The 18,824-nt window shown below is 42.1% G+C and overlaps 2 protein-coding genes and 1 pseudogene across 7 annotated transcripts in view; 1 reads left to right on the top strand and 2 right to left on the bottom strand.

Moving 5' to 3' along the window:
• Positions 1-1,795, bottom strand: part of GABPA (GA binding protein transcription factor subunit alpha) — a 36,413-nt gene extending 34,618 nt beyond the window's left edge. Inside the window, exon 1 of one of the 4 annotated variants that reach the window (XM_059164511.1) lies at positions 1,666-1,795. The gene's annotated coding sequence lies outside the window, so the exon portion shown is untranslated. Of the gene's footprint in view, positions 1-687; positions 711-788; positions 969-1,156; positions 1,452-1,665 lie in introns of those variants that run through there. The other 3 variants (XM_059164510.1, XM_059164512.1, XM_059164513.1) reach the window with 3 other exon arrangements.
• ATP5PF (ATP synthase peripheral stalk subunit F6) lies at positions 1,618-10,357 on the top strand. Of its 3 annotated transcripts, none has more exons than XM_059164520.1 (4): positions 1,618-1,747; positions 4,417-4,587; positions 9,297-9,421; positions 10,189-10,357. In XM_059164520.1, exons 2-4 carry the CDS (start codon positions 4,424-4,426, stop codon positions 10,224-10,226), a joined length of 327 nt encoding a protein of 108 aa, XP_059020503.1. In that variant the 5' UTR covers positions 1,618-1,747; positions 4,417-4,423; the 3' UTR covers positions 10,227-10,357. The 3 variants fall into 3 exon arrangements, with proteins under 3 accessions (XP_059020503.1, XP_059020504.1, XP_059020502.1); XM_059164521.1 differs by lacking the exon at positions 1,618-1,747 and adding an exon at positions 1,753-1,881; XM_059164519.1 differs by lacking the exon at positions 1,618-1,747 and adding an exon at positions 1,753-1,893.
• LOC131825282 (ubiquitin-like protein 5) lies at positions 10,188-11,012 on the bottom strand (annotated as a pseudogene).
• Positions 11,013-18,824: the final 7,812 nt, after the last annotated feature.

Raw genomic sequence — 18,824 nt, 5'->3', positions numbered from 1 at the left:
ACTGTTTTAATTTAGTATCCAGCCTCTCCCCATGGCCTCATAACTCACCTCAACTTAACAACTAGCTCCTTATTTTGATACTTCACTATATATCCCTCATGACATGCATATATGCAATTCAGGTAAAACTGCCTTATGTCCAGCTTATGTCAGAATATTTCTTTAAAACAAAACAAATAAAACAAAACAAAAAAAAAAAAAAAAAAAAGAAAAGAAAACAAGAAAAACCTTGGAAAACCTGGATCAAAACCCTGAGACAGACAAGTTAATCCCCTAAAGTTGCTTCTAAAGAGTCGGCCAATTTCTTCCTGAGCTTAAGATAACACAGTATCTAGGAATGTTATCACTGCCCAGCTCTTGGCTCCCGGGAACCGGGAATCTTTGCTCCTCCCCCGCGCCAGACCTGGAATTCCTGCTAGTGGAATTCGTTAGTGGGAAACTATTTATGAAGTGGACACTATTTCTACATCATTACTCATCATCTTGCAGGGCAATATGAGGCACTGTTATTAACACTGCTATTAATCTAGTCAAACTAGGATCCCTAAATACACTGCAAACGCGCACAAACGGCTTATCTTCCAAGGACACAAAATACTAAACATGTTGGCCAGCTCCATGAACCCATCATTTTCCCCTTCTCTTACTTCCTCGTTTCTAAAATAAACCCCTATGGGCACCCCATACATTAATAAATGGCTCCGATGCCACTGTGGGGCAGTTCTAAAAGACAGCTGGAAGTGAAGTGAGCGCGCAACGCTGAGTTGGCGACGAGACTGGTTCTGCACCTTCCTCTGAAATACTGGGGGCGTCAGGATCTCATCCCGACCGCGGACCGCCGCGGACGGCGCACAGGCGAGGAGGGGACAGCAAGGAAAGGGAGCAGCGAAAGGTGACACGGGAGGCCGGGGGCGCGCGGCTTCCCAGGGCCCCGCGCCGCGCGCCCCTCCCCTCCGCTCCCCGCACTGCCTCACCCGCCCCTCCCCACCCGGCTCCCTCAAGTCTCCACGAACGGAAATGGGAGTCACAGCGCCGGGGACCAGCGGAAACAAAACACAGAGGCGGCCGCGGGGGGGCCGCTGTGGGTGAGAAGGCCCCGGAACGAGGCCGGCCCGCGCGGGCCCGCGCTCCCTTCCTCCCCCGCGGCCGCACTCACCCGCTCCGGAATCGGCCCCGTCGCCCCCACCCGCGCTCCAGAGCCGGCTGAGAACAGCAGGGGCGCGGGCTCCACGTGCAGCGTCTCTCCCAGTTAGACCCGCAGCTCCCGCGACTCGAAGTGTGAGGCCCCTGGGCCTTTCCCGCGGAATCGGCGCTGAGAAACTCCAACCCCCCCCTCCTCCCAGGCACCCCCGGGTCCGGGACTACAACTCCCAGCAGGTTGCGCGAAACGAACGCCCGAGGCAACGGAGGCTCGCGAGGCACACTGGAACCCAACGCCCCAATCCAGCTTTGTTTTACACTCTCACTTTCCGGGCTTAATCATACACCTCAACAACCCCAGAGAACAGGATGCTGACTTGAGTCCGGGAGAACTGAACTAGGTAAAAGACCAGTCAAAGTGCGCATGCGTAAACAAACAAGCTTCCAGGAGATAAAAAGACAGCAGGTCAAGTTGGGCGAAGGAAAGATGGCGGAGGTCTCGCCAAGAGACCCGGAAGCACTTACCCTCCACTTCCTCCTCCTGTTTGGCTTCTGTCTCACCTAGAGCCGTCCGGTCGCAGACCGCCTCCGAGACGTTTCCTGTCCGGTGAGTGTCGACCGACTGAAACGGCGGCCCATAATGCATTGCGATGGCGGGTAGGCGGGTGGGGGGCGGAGCCAGGGCCGGAAGTAGAACGGTGGCGGCCGCGGAGGCTCTGGCAGCTCCGGACTGAGTGCAAGGTGACTCGGAAGGTAGCTAGACTAGCTTGGCCTCTTGGGACGCAGATTCCAGGTTTCTTAGGAGGCCTGGGCTGCCTGTTACTTCTGTTCTTCAGGAGTATAAAGCAGCCCTTTGTCCCGGGCACCTTCACCGCCTGGCCCCGGGTCACTTTTGATCTCGCCGCTTTTAGGCCTTGAAGTTGCGGGTAGACTCGGTCTTCGGGCCTGGCAATAGTTGCTCTGAGGCAACCCTGGGTGGTACGGGAGGCAGGGAGGCCAGGGATTCCTGGGTACCCGGCCCAGCCGGGGCAGCCCAAGGTCATTCCCTCAGGGCCGGTCTGCAGCCGGGCCTGCCCTGCTGGGGAGTGCGGGAAATGTTGCCCCACGATGTAAAGCGGAATGTGCACCGTAAGAGGGAAATGGGTGGTAGTCCTCTTTAACAGTTTGCACCTGCCTGAAAATGCTGATAGTGCAGCTTTGTTTTCCGCTCTCGCTTTCCAGCACAGGCCTGCACCTCAACGCCAAGAAACAGGATGCCGACTGGGGATCAGGGGGGTGCTTGAGCTAGGGGTGAGGCCGCAGTTCGCAGGCGGGACAGAACCGGGTTTCCAGCAAGGGGGAAGAGAACGGGTCGGGCTAGGCGGGTTGTGGATTGACCTCAGAGATATGCACGGAAGAGGCGGTGAGAGGACTAACCTATGGCTGGCCGGTCCGCCGTCTCGGTCAGCTGCAGAACCGGGCGCTTTCACCACAGGTTCTCTGCGCATGTGTGCCCTTTTTTGCTGTTGCCTTCTCCAGTCTTCCTGTGTCAAATCCGTGTCACCGGTTCTCGTGGCATCCCATAGTGCTTGAATAGAGAACGTACCGCAGTTTGTATTTTACACCTAGTTGTGTAATAACGTTTTCTGCGTGACGGGACTGATGGTGGACACTCCTACGTTAATCAGCGGGAAAAAAAGGGAATAAAAAAGGAACAAGTTTTGATAGTGAGATTATTTATTTATTTTTTAGACAAGTCGAATTTGAGGATTTATGAAGGGAAGAGACAGGCCAAGATTAGAGTTGTGATTTGGGAGCCATTACTACTTAGATGGTGATAGAGGGGTGCCCGGCTAGTTCAGTCCGTGGAGCAACTCGTCATCTCCTGGTGTGGAGTTCAGCCCACACGTTGGGTATAGAACTTACTTTAAAAAAAAAAAAAAAAAAAACAGTAGTGATGGACATTGAAAAAATGAAAATGGGTTTTACCTAGTAGGAATGACACAATTTTTGCAAGAGTCAGAGCAAATTAACTGGGAAAATGGGCAATGTAATCATTTTTCTTAGACGTAGTTTTATTATCTGTAAGATCAGACCACTTTCCTCTGGTTCTTAACAGTATCACCCAACCGTACGAGGAGAGAATATATATGGAAGTATTCCACAAAGTATTTTGGGCTGAAGTGACCTTACTGATGACTGTTAGTATGTCCTTAAGATTCCAGAGGGGAGAATGTACCGTGAAGCACAATTTTTATAAAATAGGTCTGTGTCCAGTCAGATTCTACTGTGTAACCTTGTGCCACATACTTAATCTCTAAACCTTAGTTTCTGTGTATGTAAAATGGAGATGATAATCTCTAAACCTTAGTTTCTGTGTATGTAAAATGGAGATGATAATAAGTAGCACTTTAAGGTTATTTGTTGTTTGCTTGGAGTCTTAAGTATTTTTCTTTGATGAGGTGTAAGTGATATATGGTGAATTCTATAATTCAGATACTTGGCTTTCATCCTGGTAGGTGAAGGATATTTTGTTTACTATGAGGGTTCTTTTGGTATTCTTTTTGTCCCCCAAAATTTTTATTTAAATTCCGGTTAACATAACAGTTCAATAGTGGTTTCAGTGATTTATCACTTTCATACAACCTAGTACTTACTATAACAAGTGCCCTCCATATTACCCATCACCCATCTAGCCTTTCCCCCCACCCAACAACCTGAATCAACCCTCAGTTTGTTCTCTCCTTTACCCACTAGGGGCCAGCAACACCCAAGTCAGGACAACCAAAACTCAAATATCTCTTGCGGGATACTGCCACCCCTACTCAAGAACGACTGTGTTACTGTACAGTCTTCTTAATGCTTCTTAAACTCTTAGTGGTAGAGGATCATTTTTCCCCCAACTCTTGCAGCTACTTTGGAAGAATAAAGTAAAAATGAGTTACTGAAAAAATGAGGTGAAAGACAGTAGGGCGAAGACCCACAGAATACAAACTGATTTATTATTGAGCAAATATATATTACTATGTCAAATTGCTCTGTAAGTTTCCGTAATAATTCTTATACCACTGCTGGTCCACAGACTATGATTTGAGCACTTAGCATTCCGTGAGTTCTGGTACGATTTACGATTGAGTTCTGTAGCAGTTAATGGAGTTAGATTCCCACTATATGATATATTTAGAGGTGTTTTTATATATATATATATATATATACATACACACACACACACACATATATATAAAGTATACGTATTTTAAACTATATTAACATTCCGGTGCTTGTTTTCAATAACAGAATCACCATGATTCTTCAAAGGCTCTTCGGGTTGTCCTCTCTCATTCGGTCTGCGGTCTCAGTTCATTTGAGGAGGAACATTGGTGTTACAGCAGTGGCATTTAATAAGGAACTTGATCCTGTACAGAAACTCTTCGTGGACAAGATTAGAGAATACAGAACTAAACGACAGTAAGTGGGTAGATAATCACCCATGGTGTAAATATAAATATTCAAAGTGTGTAAGTTTTGAGATGGGGGAAAAAATTACTTGGTGTTTGAAAGTGTCTAAGATCTGGGGCGCCTGGGTGGCTCAGTGGTTTGGGCTGCTGCCTTCGGCTCTGGTCATGATCTCAGGGTCCTGGGATCTAGCCCCGCATCGGGCTCTCTGCTCCGCAGGAAGCCTGCTTCTCTCTCTCTCTCTCTCTCTCTCTCTCTGCCTGCCTCTCTGCCTACTTGTGATCTCTGTCTGTCAAATAAATAAATAAAATCTTTAAAAAAAAAAAAAAAAGTGTCTAAGATCTTCCCTGAGCTGATCTGTGACAAAGAAGTTCACTAGATGCTCTAAAAGATAAAAATCTCAGTTTTTAAGTCCCAAATTTTATTTTCTTTATATGGGTCCCAAGGGACCCATATGATCTATTGTCATTTTAACCATATATTATATATATATTTATATATATTTTTTTTAACCATATATTATATATTATAATGTTATTTATTATACACTGGAGTCAATGCTTAGAAGTACATGAGATCTTGGAAATCATTTACGAACCATATTTCAGAAAACTAAGTCCCTTAGACATTAATTAGTCTAAAGTCATAAAAACTTATAGGAAGAAAAACATTATCAAAATATTCTAACTCTCGATTTAGTGGTCTTTCTGTGACATCATGATTTGGGGGGAATGTATGAACACAGCATTTTTCTCTTTAATGCTATTTCCATAGTACTGTATCTCTGGGAAGGTCAAAGGACAAAAGACTCTGAAATGGCTTAAAGCAAGTCCAGGATAAACACAATTATATCACACAGTTTTGGAGACGAAAGATGACCTTAGCCATCAAATTCAACCCCCAAGTGTTGGGAAAAGTGACATATATCAGTTCACTGTTCTGTTTTACTTAGTTGTCTAGCATGTGCAAAGCACTGAGCTATTAAGGGCCAGGGCAGGGGGCAGAGCACAGAAAGAAGCCATATTGCATTTTTTTTTTTTTTTTAAGATTTTTATTTATTTATCAGAGAGAGAGAGGGAGAGAGCGAGCACAGGCAGACAGAATGGCAGACAGAGGCAGAGGGAGAAGCAGGCTCCCCGCCGAGCAAGGAGCCCGATGTGGGACTCGATCCCAGGACGCCGGGATCATGACCTGAGCCGAAGGCAGCTGCTTAACCCACTGAGCCACCCAGGCGTCCCCCATATTGCATTTTTATATATTCTTGAAGTTTGATAGGTGTAGAAAGCTTATAGGCATATGTATATTAATATATAAAGTAAAATGGATTAGATCTAAGGTAGTGACACAGTCTGTGTTTGGGGAGTTCACAAGAAGGAATGCTCCTTTATAGCTAGAGGCATTCTGCAAGGTAGGTTGCAAGAGTGATTGTTTTATCTTAGCTTTGAAAGCTCTGTTGGGGGTCCTTTTTCCTTTTTGAGAATAGGGATAACTACGGATCATCATCTCAGTTTTAAAAAAGTGAAGAGTTTACTTACATGATTCTGCTTATAGCTTGAAAGTGTTCTCGAACCCATGGAAGTTATGGTAAATTTCCATAACTAAGGGTCTCATCCAGCTTATGAACAATTGGTGTGAAGGTCGGACAGATAAATGGGAGTGGGAGGAGGATCTTTTAGGAGGAAAGAATGGTGAGCTAAGGCATGACAACTTGAAACCACAAAGTATATTTGTAAAATTGCATCATGCCATTTCCCAGGACTGTAGACGGTATGAGGAGTGTAGGGAGCAGAAAGAAGAGGAATGGGATCGAAATGAGGGGATTTTGAGAGGCCTTGACTGTAGATGGGCAATTAAGGTAGTATATGATAAGCATTTATGAGCAATTAAAGGTTTTTGAGTGGGATGGTGGGATAGAATTCTATCAGGATGGCAATTTCAATCACAGTGTTAGAACAATTGAATAGAAAAGGAAGACAGGCATGGTAGGAAAGTTTAATAATTCAAGCATTAGTTGATGAGAATTTTATTTTCATAGCAGTGCAAATATAAAAGTGACAGTCAAGACATTGAGAGACTGAGAACTGGTCTTTATTACCTAGTGGAGAGACAGAGAAGAGGGATCAGTTCAGGAACTCTGAGATTTTGAGACAGGGCAACTAACAAAAAGGTTTTGTCCTTAGCAGAACGAAGGAGAGAGAGAGCAAAGGGATTAAAGTAAATTCTGACAACAATCTTACAGATCTTATCCCCATCTTATATTTGAGAAAAGCAAGGCGAAAAGTTTAGAATTTCTCTAAAATCACACTGTTCAGTAAGCAGATTTGCAGGGCTGGTTGGGGAATGTGTCTCCTGTCCAGAGGTAATGTCTTAGTATAGGTGCTGTGTATACTTAAACTGTCCAATAAGTCAGTCTTGAGGTGGACTCTTTATTTTATTTCTTTCAAAGTAAGCTTTATGTCCAACATGGGGCTTGAACTCAGGGCCCTCAAGAGTTTCATGCTCTAGCCACTGAGTCAGCCAGGTACCCCTGAGATGTACTCTTAATCTAAGGAGCCTATAATTCATTCATTTGTGCATATGGTGTGGAGAAATGTTCTGCTCATAGAGTCTTGCCTGGAATGCAGCTCTGACACTTCCTAGCTCTGTGATCTTTGGCACGTTTATTTAATCTCTATATTTTATTCATATGTAAAATGGGGATGATGACAACTGTTTCATAAGATGTTACAAAAATTTAGTGACTCTTGTCCTGGTCACTATGCTAGGTTCTGGGGCTATAATAAGGTGGTGTGGGAGACATACTCCATGGAGGAGGTAAGTGATATCTGGGTGATACCTATCTTCCTTACTATAAGAGTATACATACTAAAGTTAAAATAGCCATCTGTCAGTAACCAGTATATTGATGAGACTGGCTGGATTCTCTTAAAACAGTTTCTTTTTCTTTTTCTTTTTTTTTCCCTTAAGGCAATTTCTAAACTTGTAGCTCCCAGAGCTGGAAGACAATCATTAAAAGTATCTGATTGAAGGCTCTATCTAGACCTCCACTATTCACATGTGACTATTGAAATCTAATTAAGTATAAATAAAAATTCAGTTCCTCAGTCACTTTAGTCACATTTCTAGTGCTCACTAGCCAGATTTTGTTAGTAGCTACCTTATGAGAGCATAGATACAGAGCATTTCTGTCATTATAGAAAGTTCTGTTGCATCTGCTGATCTAGAAGAAAATGGGGTCCATGACAACCAACGTCATTAACAAGTTCTTAAATTAGAGCTGTCTCTATGTTTTTGTGGAAATTCTGTAACATAGGTAAGGCCCTATACTTCTATCATAGTCATGTGAAAATATTATTACCCTTAATAATTTCACTTGTAAAGTTTTGTTTATTGTTCATTGGTAGGTGGCAGTAACATGACAAACACAGAATTAATGCGAAGAATTATTAGATCTGATTAGCCCCACTGCTGGTCCATGATGCTATATTTATCTTCCCAAAGCACAACTTTAATATAATTTGATTGCCTAGTAAATAAAATACAAAGTCCCAGACTTAACATTCCAGGCCTCTCGTGACCTGGGTCCTGCTGGCATTTTCATCTAGATGACTTAGATTTTCCATATACGGCTAGTTCTTTATTACCTCCTTATCTTTGCTTTTTAGGTCTTAGAATGTATGAAATAAAAATCTGACTCAAATGCATGGTTTGTCACAAATGCCACCTTTTTAAAATGTAATTTTTCCTAATTAGCAAAAGCGCACTGTCCTCAACTTGAGTAGCTGTTTTATAAACTGTGTCTTTGAAGCTTATCAATAACTCTTGTAGCACAAATGTTTGCATAAACATGTTATTTTTTTTTTCCTAAGTAGCAAAGTCACTGAGAGTAGGAAATTTCGGCTTCTTTGTTAGGCCCATGGGATAGAGACTTAAAGTTACTAAGATCTTTTAGAAGCCATTTAGTGGTGGCTGATTTTTTTTTTTTTTTTTAAGATCTCATTTATTTATTTGACACACATAGAGAAATCACAAGTAGGCAGAGAGGCAGGCGGGAGGGGTGGGGGAAGCAGGCTCTCTGCCGGGCAGAGAGTCCAATGTGGGACTCGATCTCACGACCCTGAGATCATGACCTGAGCTGAAGGCAGAGGCTTAACCCACTGAGCCATCCAGGGGCCCAGTGGTGGCTGATTTAAATAAGGTTATAAAAATAGGTAACACTTCTTGACCACTGTCACCTCTCTGTGTGCCAGGTACTGTGTTAAGTGGTACATGTGCATTATCTCTATAATTCTCATAACACCACCATTAGGTAGGACCTTTAGTTTTAGATGTGGAACATTTAGAGTGCTTCATGCCTTGCTTGGGTTTTTGCAGTTTTAATACATTGTAGGGCTAACATTCAAGCAGAAGCAGTCATTGACTCTAAGAGCCCATGGATTTAGCCATCATATCTTCCTGCAGCTTAGTCCTCAAGAGATTCTGACTTAATAAACATCCTTGATACTCCAGACCTTGCATGTTAGAAGTTTAAAGTTGCCTCATTTATGTGAAACGTTATTAAAAAAGTTTGAGTTGAAATTCAAATGGATACACTTTTTTTCAGAAAGAGTATTTTTCCCATGTGAATACTTTTGAAAAGATATATTGAAACTTGATGGTGAAAAGTAATTTTGTTTTTGTAAACTAGTGCATGAGTTTTTACCTGCTCATTTATACCACAGGGCATCTGGAGGACCGGTTGACACTGGCCCAGAATACCAGCAAGACCTAGAGAGGGAACTTTTTAAGCTTAAGCAGATGTATGGTAAAGCAGACATGAATACATTCCCGGACTTCAAATTTGAAGGTAAGTGTCTTTAAACATGAATTCAGTCTTATGAGAGATTACTTTAAGTTGAGCATATTTCTACTTTATACTTACTTGGATTGTTCAGATGATTAAATGACAATCACACATAAATTTACTGGGACAGTGATATTTGCATGAGAAGCTCTGGTGTAAATGTTTGCCATTGGTTTTGGAGATCATATAACAGGTGGTGGTGGGGATCTGAAATCAAACTCCCTGATCTTGAGTCTTAACAAGATCATCTATGAGGTGTGTGATCTCGGATAGTTAACTGGTGACTGTTCTCACCTGATATTTAGGGAGAATTATGTATTCTTTGTGGTTGTAATTAAATGACATAATATATGTAAAATCAGGGATGCCTGGGTGGCTCAGTTGGTTAAGCTGCTGCTTTCGGCTCAGGTCGTGATCCCAGCGTCCTGGGATCGAGTCCCGCATCGGGTTCCTTGCTCAGCAGGGAGCCTGCTTCTCCCTCTGCCTCTGCCTGGCATTCTGTCTGCCTGTGCTCGCTCTCTCTCTCTCTCTCTCTGATAAATAAATAAAATCTTTATTAAAAAAAAAATATATGTGAAATCAGTTAATAGAGAGCCTGATTTATAGTAAGTGCTAAATAAACCTTTAGCAATTGTTATGTTTCCATGTAGGTGTTTAAAAACAGTATTTACTAAAAAAAAAAAAATCAGAAGATTGATGAATTAAAGATTTCTAGATAATGCATCTTACTGCAATATGGCTAAGTTTGAACCTTCTTTTTTTTTTCTTAGATCCTAAATTTGAAGTCATTGAAAAACCGCAGTCTTGAAGAAATAATGTAAAATTTATTCGAAAATTTGTTCTAGATTAGTTGTACAACTGGATCAGAATAAACGTACATTTCTCAACTGTCAAATGTTCTTTTAATTCTGATTCCAAATAAATTATTTGGTGATGTTGGGTGTGCAGTTGAGTATATTGAATTCTGTGTCTCGGCATCATTGTTAAATCCTCCCATTGGTTATCATGAATCAGATGGAGACTTTGGATAAACCGGCTAGAACTTGCCCATAACCCACCAGACTCTTCTCAGTGTGCAGGGCTACCTTTTTAGTCCTGGAAACTTACTTTTTTTTTTTTTTTTTGCAACTTCTAGGATTTTATTAACATGAGTTTTTAAAAACAAGTGTCCATATCTGTGTGGGGGTGACGATGGGAGAGGAGGCGTTGGGGGAGGAAGAAGAGGGGAAGGGAAGACAAGGCAGGGTACAGCAGGGGGAAGGAATTCTCCTCTACTGGTAATAAAGCTCCAGGTTCATCCCATCGTGGATTTCATAGTCCCCCAGAGACACGTGGTCCTTAAAAATCGTTCTTCAGGACGATCTTGTTCCAACGGGTGCCAGTTTGGGCTGCGATCAGCTTCTTAAGGTCCCCGATGGTGTCATCAGTGTTGCACTTAACGCGGACCTTCTTCCCTAGACGGTCGTTGCAAACAACCTCGATCATCCTGTCTGGAGCTACACACGGTGTGGGGTGGAAGGCAGCAGAGTCAGGACTTCAGGGGTCTCCAAAGACCCAAGATTCCTGATTTGAGTCTTATGTTTACCCCTCCTCAACCTCCCAGATCGAGTCCTTCCGGGCCTCAACTCCCGGGAGGGCGGACCCCAGGCAGCCGCGCCTCCCCACAAAGGTCGCCTGAAGGCTCCGCCTCGCCGCTCACAGGCGCGCACACCCTTGAGAGCCGGGTCCCATCAGTTTCCCCCGACTCCGGACCTCTCTACGCGGCCCCTCTCCTCGAAACGCCTGGAACCAGCAGAACCTCAGACACCCTGAGCTAAGGAATGTTTGCTGCAGAAGCATGTTCTATCCACTCCCAGAATATAAAGAAATGGCTTACAAATCTTTATCATCGCTTTCCCAGGAAACTCAAGTTAAGTTTGAATATACACAGGAACATCCATTGTGTTTTAACTACCATCTCATCAAATGTTAACTGCTTTTATCCTAATAGCCCAGGTCCCTCCTCTTCCCCTGCAGTTTATGATCAGAGGCTACTACTGTGCTCTCCAGACAGAGGAAGGAAAGTTGAGACAGGGTAGGTGTTCTACAAAGGAACCTCCTTTGAAAGATGAAGCCATATGGTGTGATTTTACCCAGGTGATGGAAGAGCCAGCAAATAATGTACCAGATAGGTGCCGTAGCAGGCACATCAAAATTCTGGTTACTGGAGATAGCTCTTAAGGAGATTATTTTTCTTAAGAAGGAAACTGCTGTGTCTTTTCACACCTGACAAACTGACTTCTGTCAATAAGTATGGATGTTAATAAACCTTTACAGATTTTTTTTTTTTTAAATGAAGTCCTAAAACAGCTTTCTTAATGCATTTTAGCTCATATCAAAAGAGGAATAGATTTTTACTGTGGTGTGCCATTCTAGCTGAAATCAAACCCACTTAGAAATACCGTTCCCAAAAGACTTCTGTAACCATATCCTAATAATACAGCTGTGATTATATGAGTAAGATGTGCAGAGTTTAGAATTGGGAAGGGTAAAGCAGTAGGAAGAAACGGCCCAGTTTCTTCAAATGATGGTAAGCAGTGACTGTTCCCTGGAACTATTTTTATTTAACTAGTGGTAGACATTGAAATAGTGTTTGGTTACGGTATTATTTAAAAGTAATTGAGGAAGTCTAGTTGCTCAGGTTCTTTCTCTAACCTCCCCTGAAGCAACTCCCAACCACCTGTGGCAGGCGGGCTGCCTTGGGGTCCACAGTGCAATTGCTGGTCTAGAGAAGGGCCTGACCCTTGTCAGCACAGCCTTCCCCTCCCTTCTTATTCCCTTATTTCCCCCACTCAGTTTAGTTGAATTGGACCTTTTATCATTTCACATCTACTGTCTCATAACACTTTAAAAAAATCTGTCTTGCAACTATTTGGAGTTTGCTGGAACATCCCAGTCTTCATTCATTCTGTAAACAATAAGGATTGTATTTATGACTGATTACAAGAACACTGTATTAAGTACCTCATGCCCTACATCTGTGGGCATTTATTACTAACTTTTGACCAGGGAAGTGATCTTTTTTTCAGCTGGATGTTAAAGCCCTCATCTTCTTCAGAGCCCCTTCCTCTTTCTGATGAGGCTGCCCCAACTGTGCAACTCCAGCCTTTCTCTGCCTTTACAGTCTGCCAGTGCACTTTTTATCCTGAACTTAACACCTTAGATGTTTGTTAAAAACGATCTCAACCTACTACGTTTCCATATTGAAAATGGTTTTTTCTCCTATGCCTGGTGTTCCAGGTTGAACTGCATTTCCCTATAATTCATTTGTGGAAATCCTAACCCCCAGAACTTTACAATGTGGTTGTATTTGGGGACAGGACTTTTAACAAGGAATAAGTTAAAATTGGGTCTTTAGGGTGGGCCTGAATCCAGTCTGGCCAGTATCCTTATAAGAGGAGGAAATGGAGTTGAAAGTTGAGAGCTTGAAAGGGTCATAACATCTGTTACATTCAATAATAATAACCAAAGAGGGCTTCTGTTTCAGGTGATTTTTACGTAAATCATTTAGTGTAGGATTTTTTGGTTTTGGCGATTACTAGTTCTCCTTTGCTGCCCTTGCTGTCGCAGGCCTATAAATGTTGGGTGCTGTGTGTATAAGTTCTTGGAGGGGGGCGGCTCTGTGTGCTGGGAGGTCTTCCCATTGCACAGATTACCCTAAGTGGGAGGTCTACTCCAACTGCTCCTTCTCTTCCAGACTCCTCTCTGTTCCCATCCCGGTCCAACTTGTTTCAGATGTCCTGCCCCAGTAAGACACTGGCAGGAGGCCCAAGGCCTGCTACTTTCAATGATGCCCAGATGACCATGGGAAATTCATCTATCTTTGCCCCAAGAAATCATGGGGAAATCGGTGCTTCACCATTCCCCTTTCTATCTTCATGTCTTTTTCCAACTCTTTCTCCCTGCTCAAATAGCTATTTCCTTCTTGGCAACTGCCTTCAGTTTTTCTAAGCGATTCTCTTTAAAATTCCCCGTACTTGGGGATGAGTTGGCTAATAGAATGCACAACTTGGACAAATTCATTTTGTCTCACAGTTTGGACAATTCAGTCTCTCTCAGTTCCTCCCCACCCTCAATCTGTCCATTCGAGCTTGTGTCGTAGGGTAAAAGGGAGAGGACTGGGGTAATGATTTCAGGGTAGCACCATTATCTTCATGAACATCCAAGGGGGTATCTGTACTTAAATGGTTTATGGTTTAGGAGGTACTTATCTTCAGCCTTGGGGCAACAGAAGATGGCCTAATCAACATTCTGTTAACACAAACGTATCCTGTCTTTATGTATAATGCTTTTTCTCATGTTCTTTGCTATACGTTATCCTAAAATATAAGAAAAACAATTTTCTTGACATATAGTAACTTTAATATAATTTTTGTTAGTTAAATATTTGGAAAGAAATTGAGTTTGAGAATTGAAAGTCACCTGGCAAGGTCAGAAATCCAACCACGTATCTTAGGAAGCTTCAGTTTTTACCCCATCTTTAGGAAGCACTTGTAAGTAACACATTCAGTGTTAAAAACAGGATGAAGTGGACCTTTAAATCAATCCGCCCTCAGTCTTAGAGAACTTAAACAGGTCCTTTGTTGATACAACTATTCACTTACTTTGAGAGCATTTTGTTAGGAGAAAGCATAAAGACGTTTTATACTTTAGTATGTCTTAGTACTTTTTTTTTTAAACTTGGGCAAATAAAAATATGGCTTATTTTTAAAAATCATAAACAAGAGTAATTAGAAAGTGTTAAATGAAATTCAACTGAGGAAGTCTTATGAATCAGGGAGCTGTCAGTCTATCACATAGGAAGGTGCCTTGAAGAGCTACACAAAATGGCTTTTATAGGCAGAAAGGGATGGGACAGGGAAGTTACAAGCAGAGTGGATTGGCTGTGGCAAGGTCACCTTCCTTTAGGGGACTGAAGGGGTCTATGGGGGCAGATCACCTCACTAGTTTGACCAGGCAATTCCAGGTTGATGTTATAGATTCCACTCCCAGGAGAGGTTGAAACTAAGTTCGGTATTAAAGTTTTGGTTTGACAATTTGGACTTAGTACAAATGTCTCCATTCTAGAGTATGTTGTCCCTTTTTTAACAGTATTGACAGTTTACCTTGAATTTCCTGACCAGGTATTACTACTAAAAGTGTCCCAAACCCTTATAGAACAAAGTACGGAAAATTAAGGATGGAAAACCAGAAATAAGAAACATAGGATGGAAAAACAAATTTTAAAACTTGAAAGTTAGAAAAATACCTTAAGATCTTTTCAAGAACTGTGTGGAAATGGATGCCTAATAACAAAGGAGTGGGAAAAGAGGGAAATAATTAATGTCCAGCTTTAACGCATGGAGTAATAATTTGTGTCACTTTGCATAATAAATGAACTGGATGATAATAACATTGCGGAATACAATACTTTATTAATAATCTAAATCTGTGGAGAAATTTTATCAATTTTTTAGTTGTCCTTTCACAAGTGCTCTTTTTTTAAAAAAAATTCATTCAGCATTTATTTGATACCAACCCCACATCAGATACTGTTTAATACATGTACAAGTGTATTATGAAATAAAAACCAACAATTGCCGTTAAAAAAAAAAATCAACCAAGTGCTATGGAGACTCAGAGAAGAAAGAAACTTCTTCCAGCAGGGAATGAGGGAAAGCCTCACAGAGAAGATGAAATTTGAGCTGTCCCTTAAAGAGTAAATAGCATTTACCTATTCTGTTGATGGGGAGAATCAGCATTCCAGGGGGAAAACATTGCATGTGTGAAATAAAATGACCCTAGTTCAGTTTGATGGGTGCAGAAGGCAACCAAAGTCGAACAGTGGAACATTTGGCTAGATAGGTAGGTTGTGAGAGTATGACAAAACATGTATGTAAGGGCGAGGGGGGAAGCCTTGAACCCCTGGGTTAGGAATTTAGCCCTTGGTAATAAGCTCCGTAAAGGAAAAGAGTGGGAGATTTTTAGCAAGGGGAAGGGAGAAAAGGGAGAAGTGGACTGACATTGCTTAAGAGTGTAATCTGGTAGTCGTTGAGATAGAAGTCCGACTAAGGGAGAGAGTATTTGGGGGAGGAAGGTCGTAGAAGACAAAACTTGAAAGCAAAAAAAAAAAGATAAAACTTGAGATGGGAACAAAGGCCAGAGGTGAAAAGGATGAAAGCAGTGACAATCCGGAATGAGCCAGTGCAGGGTGGCGTGGCTGGGTAAGGGGAGGTGGAGGATGGGCAGATGCAGAGATAGGAAGGGTAGGACTGCTGGCATTTAAATGTCATCCTGATTAGCTTCAAGATTAAACAACAACAACAACAATAAAACAAGATTAGAGATTTGGGCATCTGGGGTGAGGGAAGAGTGGATAAGGACGGAAGGGCCCGCCACAGCTCTGAGACTGGGTTGTGGGGACAGGGAAGACCGAACAATGTTGCAAGCTGCGAGCCTAGGGAGGGGTCAACTTGCCAGAGGTTACTAAGAGTGAAGGGGAGGTGTGGCACAAGAGGGAAGCTTCAGAATTTGAAGGGAATGTTTGTTGGGGGTAAGAAATAAACCACCTTGCGTGAAACCTCCAGCAGCAGATGGACCTGTAAACCATGGTCTTGTAAACCATGAGTCCTCACTTCTGTGGACCTGGTGGACTGACTCTGAGTCTCAGATTCCTTGTCTGCCAATGATGACATGACCAACTTTGTTTTTTAAAAAAAAATATTTATTTAGGAGAGGGGCAGAGGGAGAGAGAATCTCAAGCAGACTCCACGGGGCTCCACCTCATGACCCTGAGATCACAACCTGAGCTGAAATTAAGAGTCGGACCCTTAACTGACCGAGCCACCCAAGTGCCTCATGATAGGTAATACCGTTGAGTGAATGAGATTGTATACAGGGGATGGAGGTGAGGACTGACTTCCATCCACCCCCGCCTGACATATATAAAATGTTCTATAGTTTTGACTTTTTATTTGCAGAGCATTTTTGTCAGCATTTGAGAGGTTGGCAGGCAGCCAGATGAAAGATGATGAGGTTCTAATCTTGAGCAGCTAAAGAACTCGCCCTGTAGCCACAGATGGTGAGAGGGTGTAGTTTCCCAGGTTTTACTGAACAATAGGTGGATGACTCTTGCCCTGCTCCGGTTAAATGGACCTAAAAAGTTGAACAAGTTCAGCTATTTTTATTAAAGTAGATTTTCATCAAACAAAGCCACTCGTGAGTTGAGGGAAGGTCTTTGCAAAGTTGTACTAAAAAACAATCAATTGTTCCAGATTTAGTAAGGTTAAACCTACAACTAAAAATAAATCTAGTTATAGGAACAACAATGATAATTAAAACAAAGCAAAACTTTCTATTAGAGATTTCAGAGCCCTAATTCTTATACAATACAATTTTACTGCAGGAAAATAAAATGCTCTATGAAATGGGGTTTTACCAATTGTTAATATTCAAGTCCCTCAAAAGCAAATGGAAGCATAAGTCCAGACACAAGTCGATATACTTTCAATAAATGGAGAATGAGTGCTCTATAGTATATCCTTTGTGTGGGAGAAAGCATTCTCTACACAATAACATCTACTTAGCTACATATAATATGGTAAAATAATGTATAATATATATTTGGCTCAAAGAAAGTATTGTATGTTAATACTTTATAAGATGAATCCTCTAGCCAAATGACTCAGAAGCTTTCATCTGTTAGTAAAGTTAAGGCACTATGTATTTTCCTCCACAACATGGATTTGTGTCATTTAAGTGGAAGAAATTAATCTTATGTGATGGTAGGTATACCTGGGGAGCCATCTTTTTTTTTTTTTTTTTTTTTTAAAGTAGGCTTCAAGCCCACTGTGGAACCCAATGTGGGGCTTGAATTTATAACCCTGAGATCAAGAAGATCTGAGCTGAGATCAAGAATCAGACACTTAACCAACTGAGCCACCCAGACGCCCCCTGAAGGGCCACCTTGGAGACTCACATATACCCTTGACACTTGGCAATGCAAGAAGAAAGCATTACTCATACCAAAGCAAATCAAAGCATGGGCAACATTTAGCTTAATTTCTGCAAATGTTTATAGACAGGTATTTTTCTCATGCTTCACCACTAGGAGTTGGGGAACCACGTATAAGGAGCCAAATCCTGTCTGCGCCTGCCATTTTTATAAATAAAGTTTTATTGGAACACAAACATGCTATTTGTTTATTATTGTCTATGGCCGCTTTTGTGCTACAAAGGCAGAGTTGAGTAATTGTAACAGGCCAGTATGGTTTAAAATATTTACTGTCTGACCCTTTATATAGAAAATGTGGAAGGAGTCTGTTCTGTTGAGAAGCACCCAGTGCCACAGACAAGTGGGGGGCAAGGTATGGTCTGACAACAGGCATCTTCCAGTGGCCTGGTGTGGTGTCCAGGTACATGCTAATGCTTAAACCATTTGTCCAGATAATCCTGGGATTTGCTTTGTCTAATGGGAAAAAGGAATAGATTCCTTTAAAAGCAGCTTAACCATGTTCAAAGTTCGTGACAAAGTTTCATCCAGATTTTCCTAGAATGAGAAATGCCCCACCCATATTTTATTACCCATATTTTATATGAATTGAATAATCATCATAAGTTATAGAAAATTATGCTTTTTTTGACACAGTCTGATTGTTCTTACTGTTAGTTGGACACCTTACAATTAATCAGATGATGAGACTGATTTTTCACTTTGGCCACCGTTTCTCCTGTGTCTTTCAATGTATCAAGGAAGGCAACAAGTGTGGGGAGCCCAGTGAGCTCTTTTGTTTCGCTTGTCAGATAACCCCTTCTCTTAACATCCCCGGCTCTGCAATAAGCAGGATTGGCTAGCAAGGGACTCGGCTCAGCTCAGAATTTCACTGCGTGGTTTTCAGAGAAAATCATATGAAAATCAGTATGAAGTCACCATCACGCAGAGAAAGGTGTCTGCAAGGTTACGCTGTAGGTGCAGTGCTGAGTTCTGAGGTCAAGGCCGTCGATCCTCTTCAAAATAGTCTTAGAAGAAGGAAAGACCAACAAACAACTCAAGTGAAATAACACACTTGGGTTTGTGTTTGACTCTCAAAATTATGTTTAATGAAGAAATCAATGACACACACTGGGGGAGTGGGCTCTGGTCATTAGGTTTTTTTTTTTTTTTTCATGTTGGTTTTGGTTCCCACAAATAAAAGTAAACACAAAGCACAAATCCTTGGAAATAAAACCCAGTCCTCCTACCTCCTTTCTGTGAATAGATTAGTGATAAATGAGCAGCGGAATAAGGATTGTATTAAGGGAGAAAAGAGGATTCTGGTAGAAATGAGACCAGGGGTTCCTTTTGTGTCTGTCAGTATTTTCTTAACCTTCTAAATCAGACTGCTGCACA

Source organism: Mustela lutreola, chromosome 2, assembly GCF_030435805.1.
Source record: "Mustela lutreola isolate mMusLut2 chromosome 2, mMusLut2.pri, whole genome shotgun sequence".
Taxonomy (NCBI): domain Eukaryota; kingdom Metazoa; phylum Chordata; class Mammalia; order Carnivora; family Mustelidae; genus Mustela; species Mustela lutreola.
The sequence above is the reverse complement of the archived record's forward strand: the minus strand, read 5'-3'. Positions and strand labels throughout refer to the sequence as shown.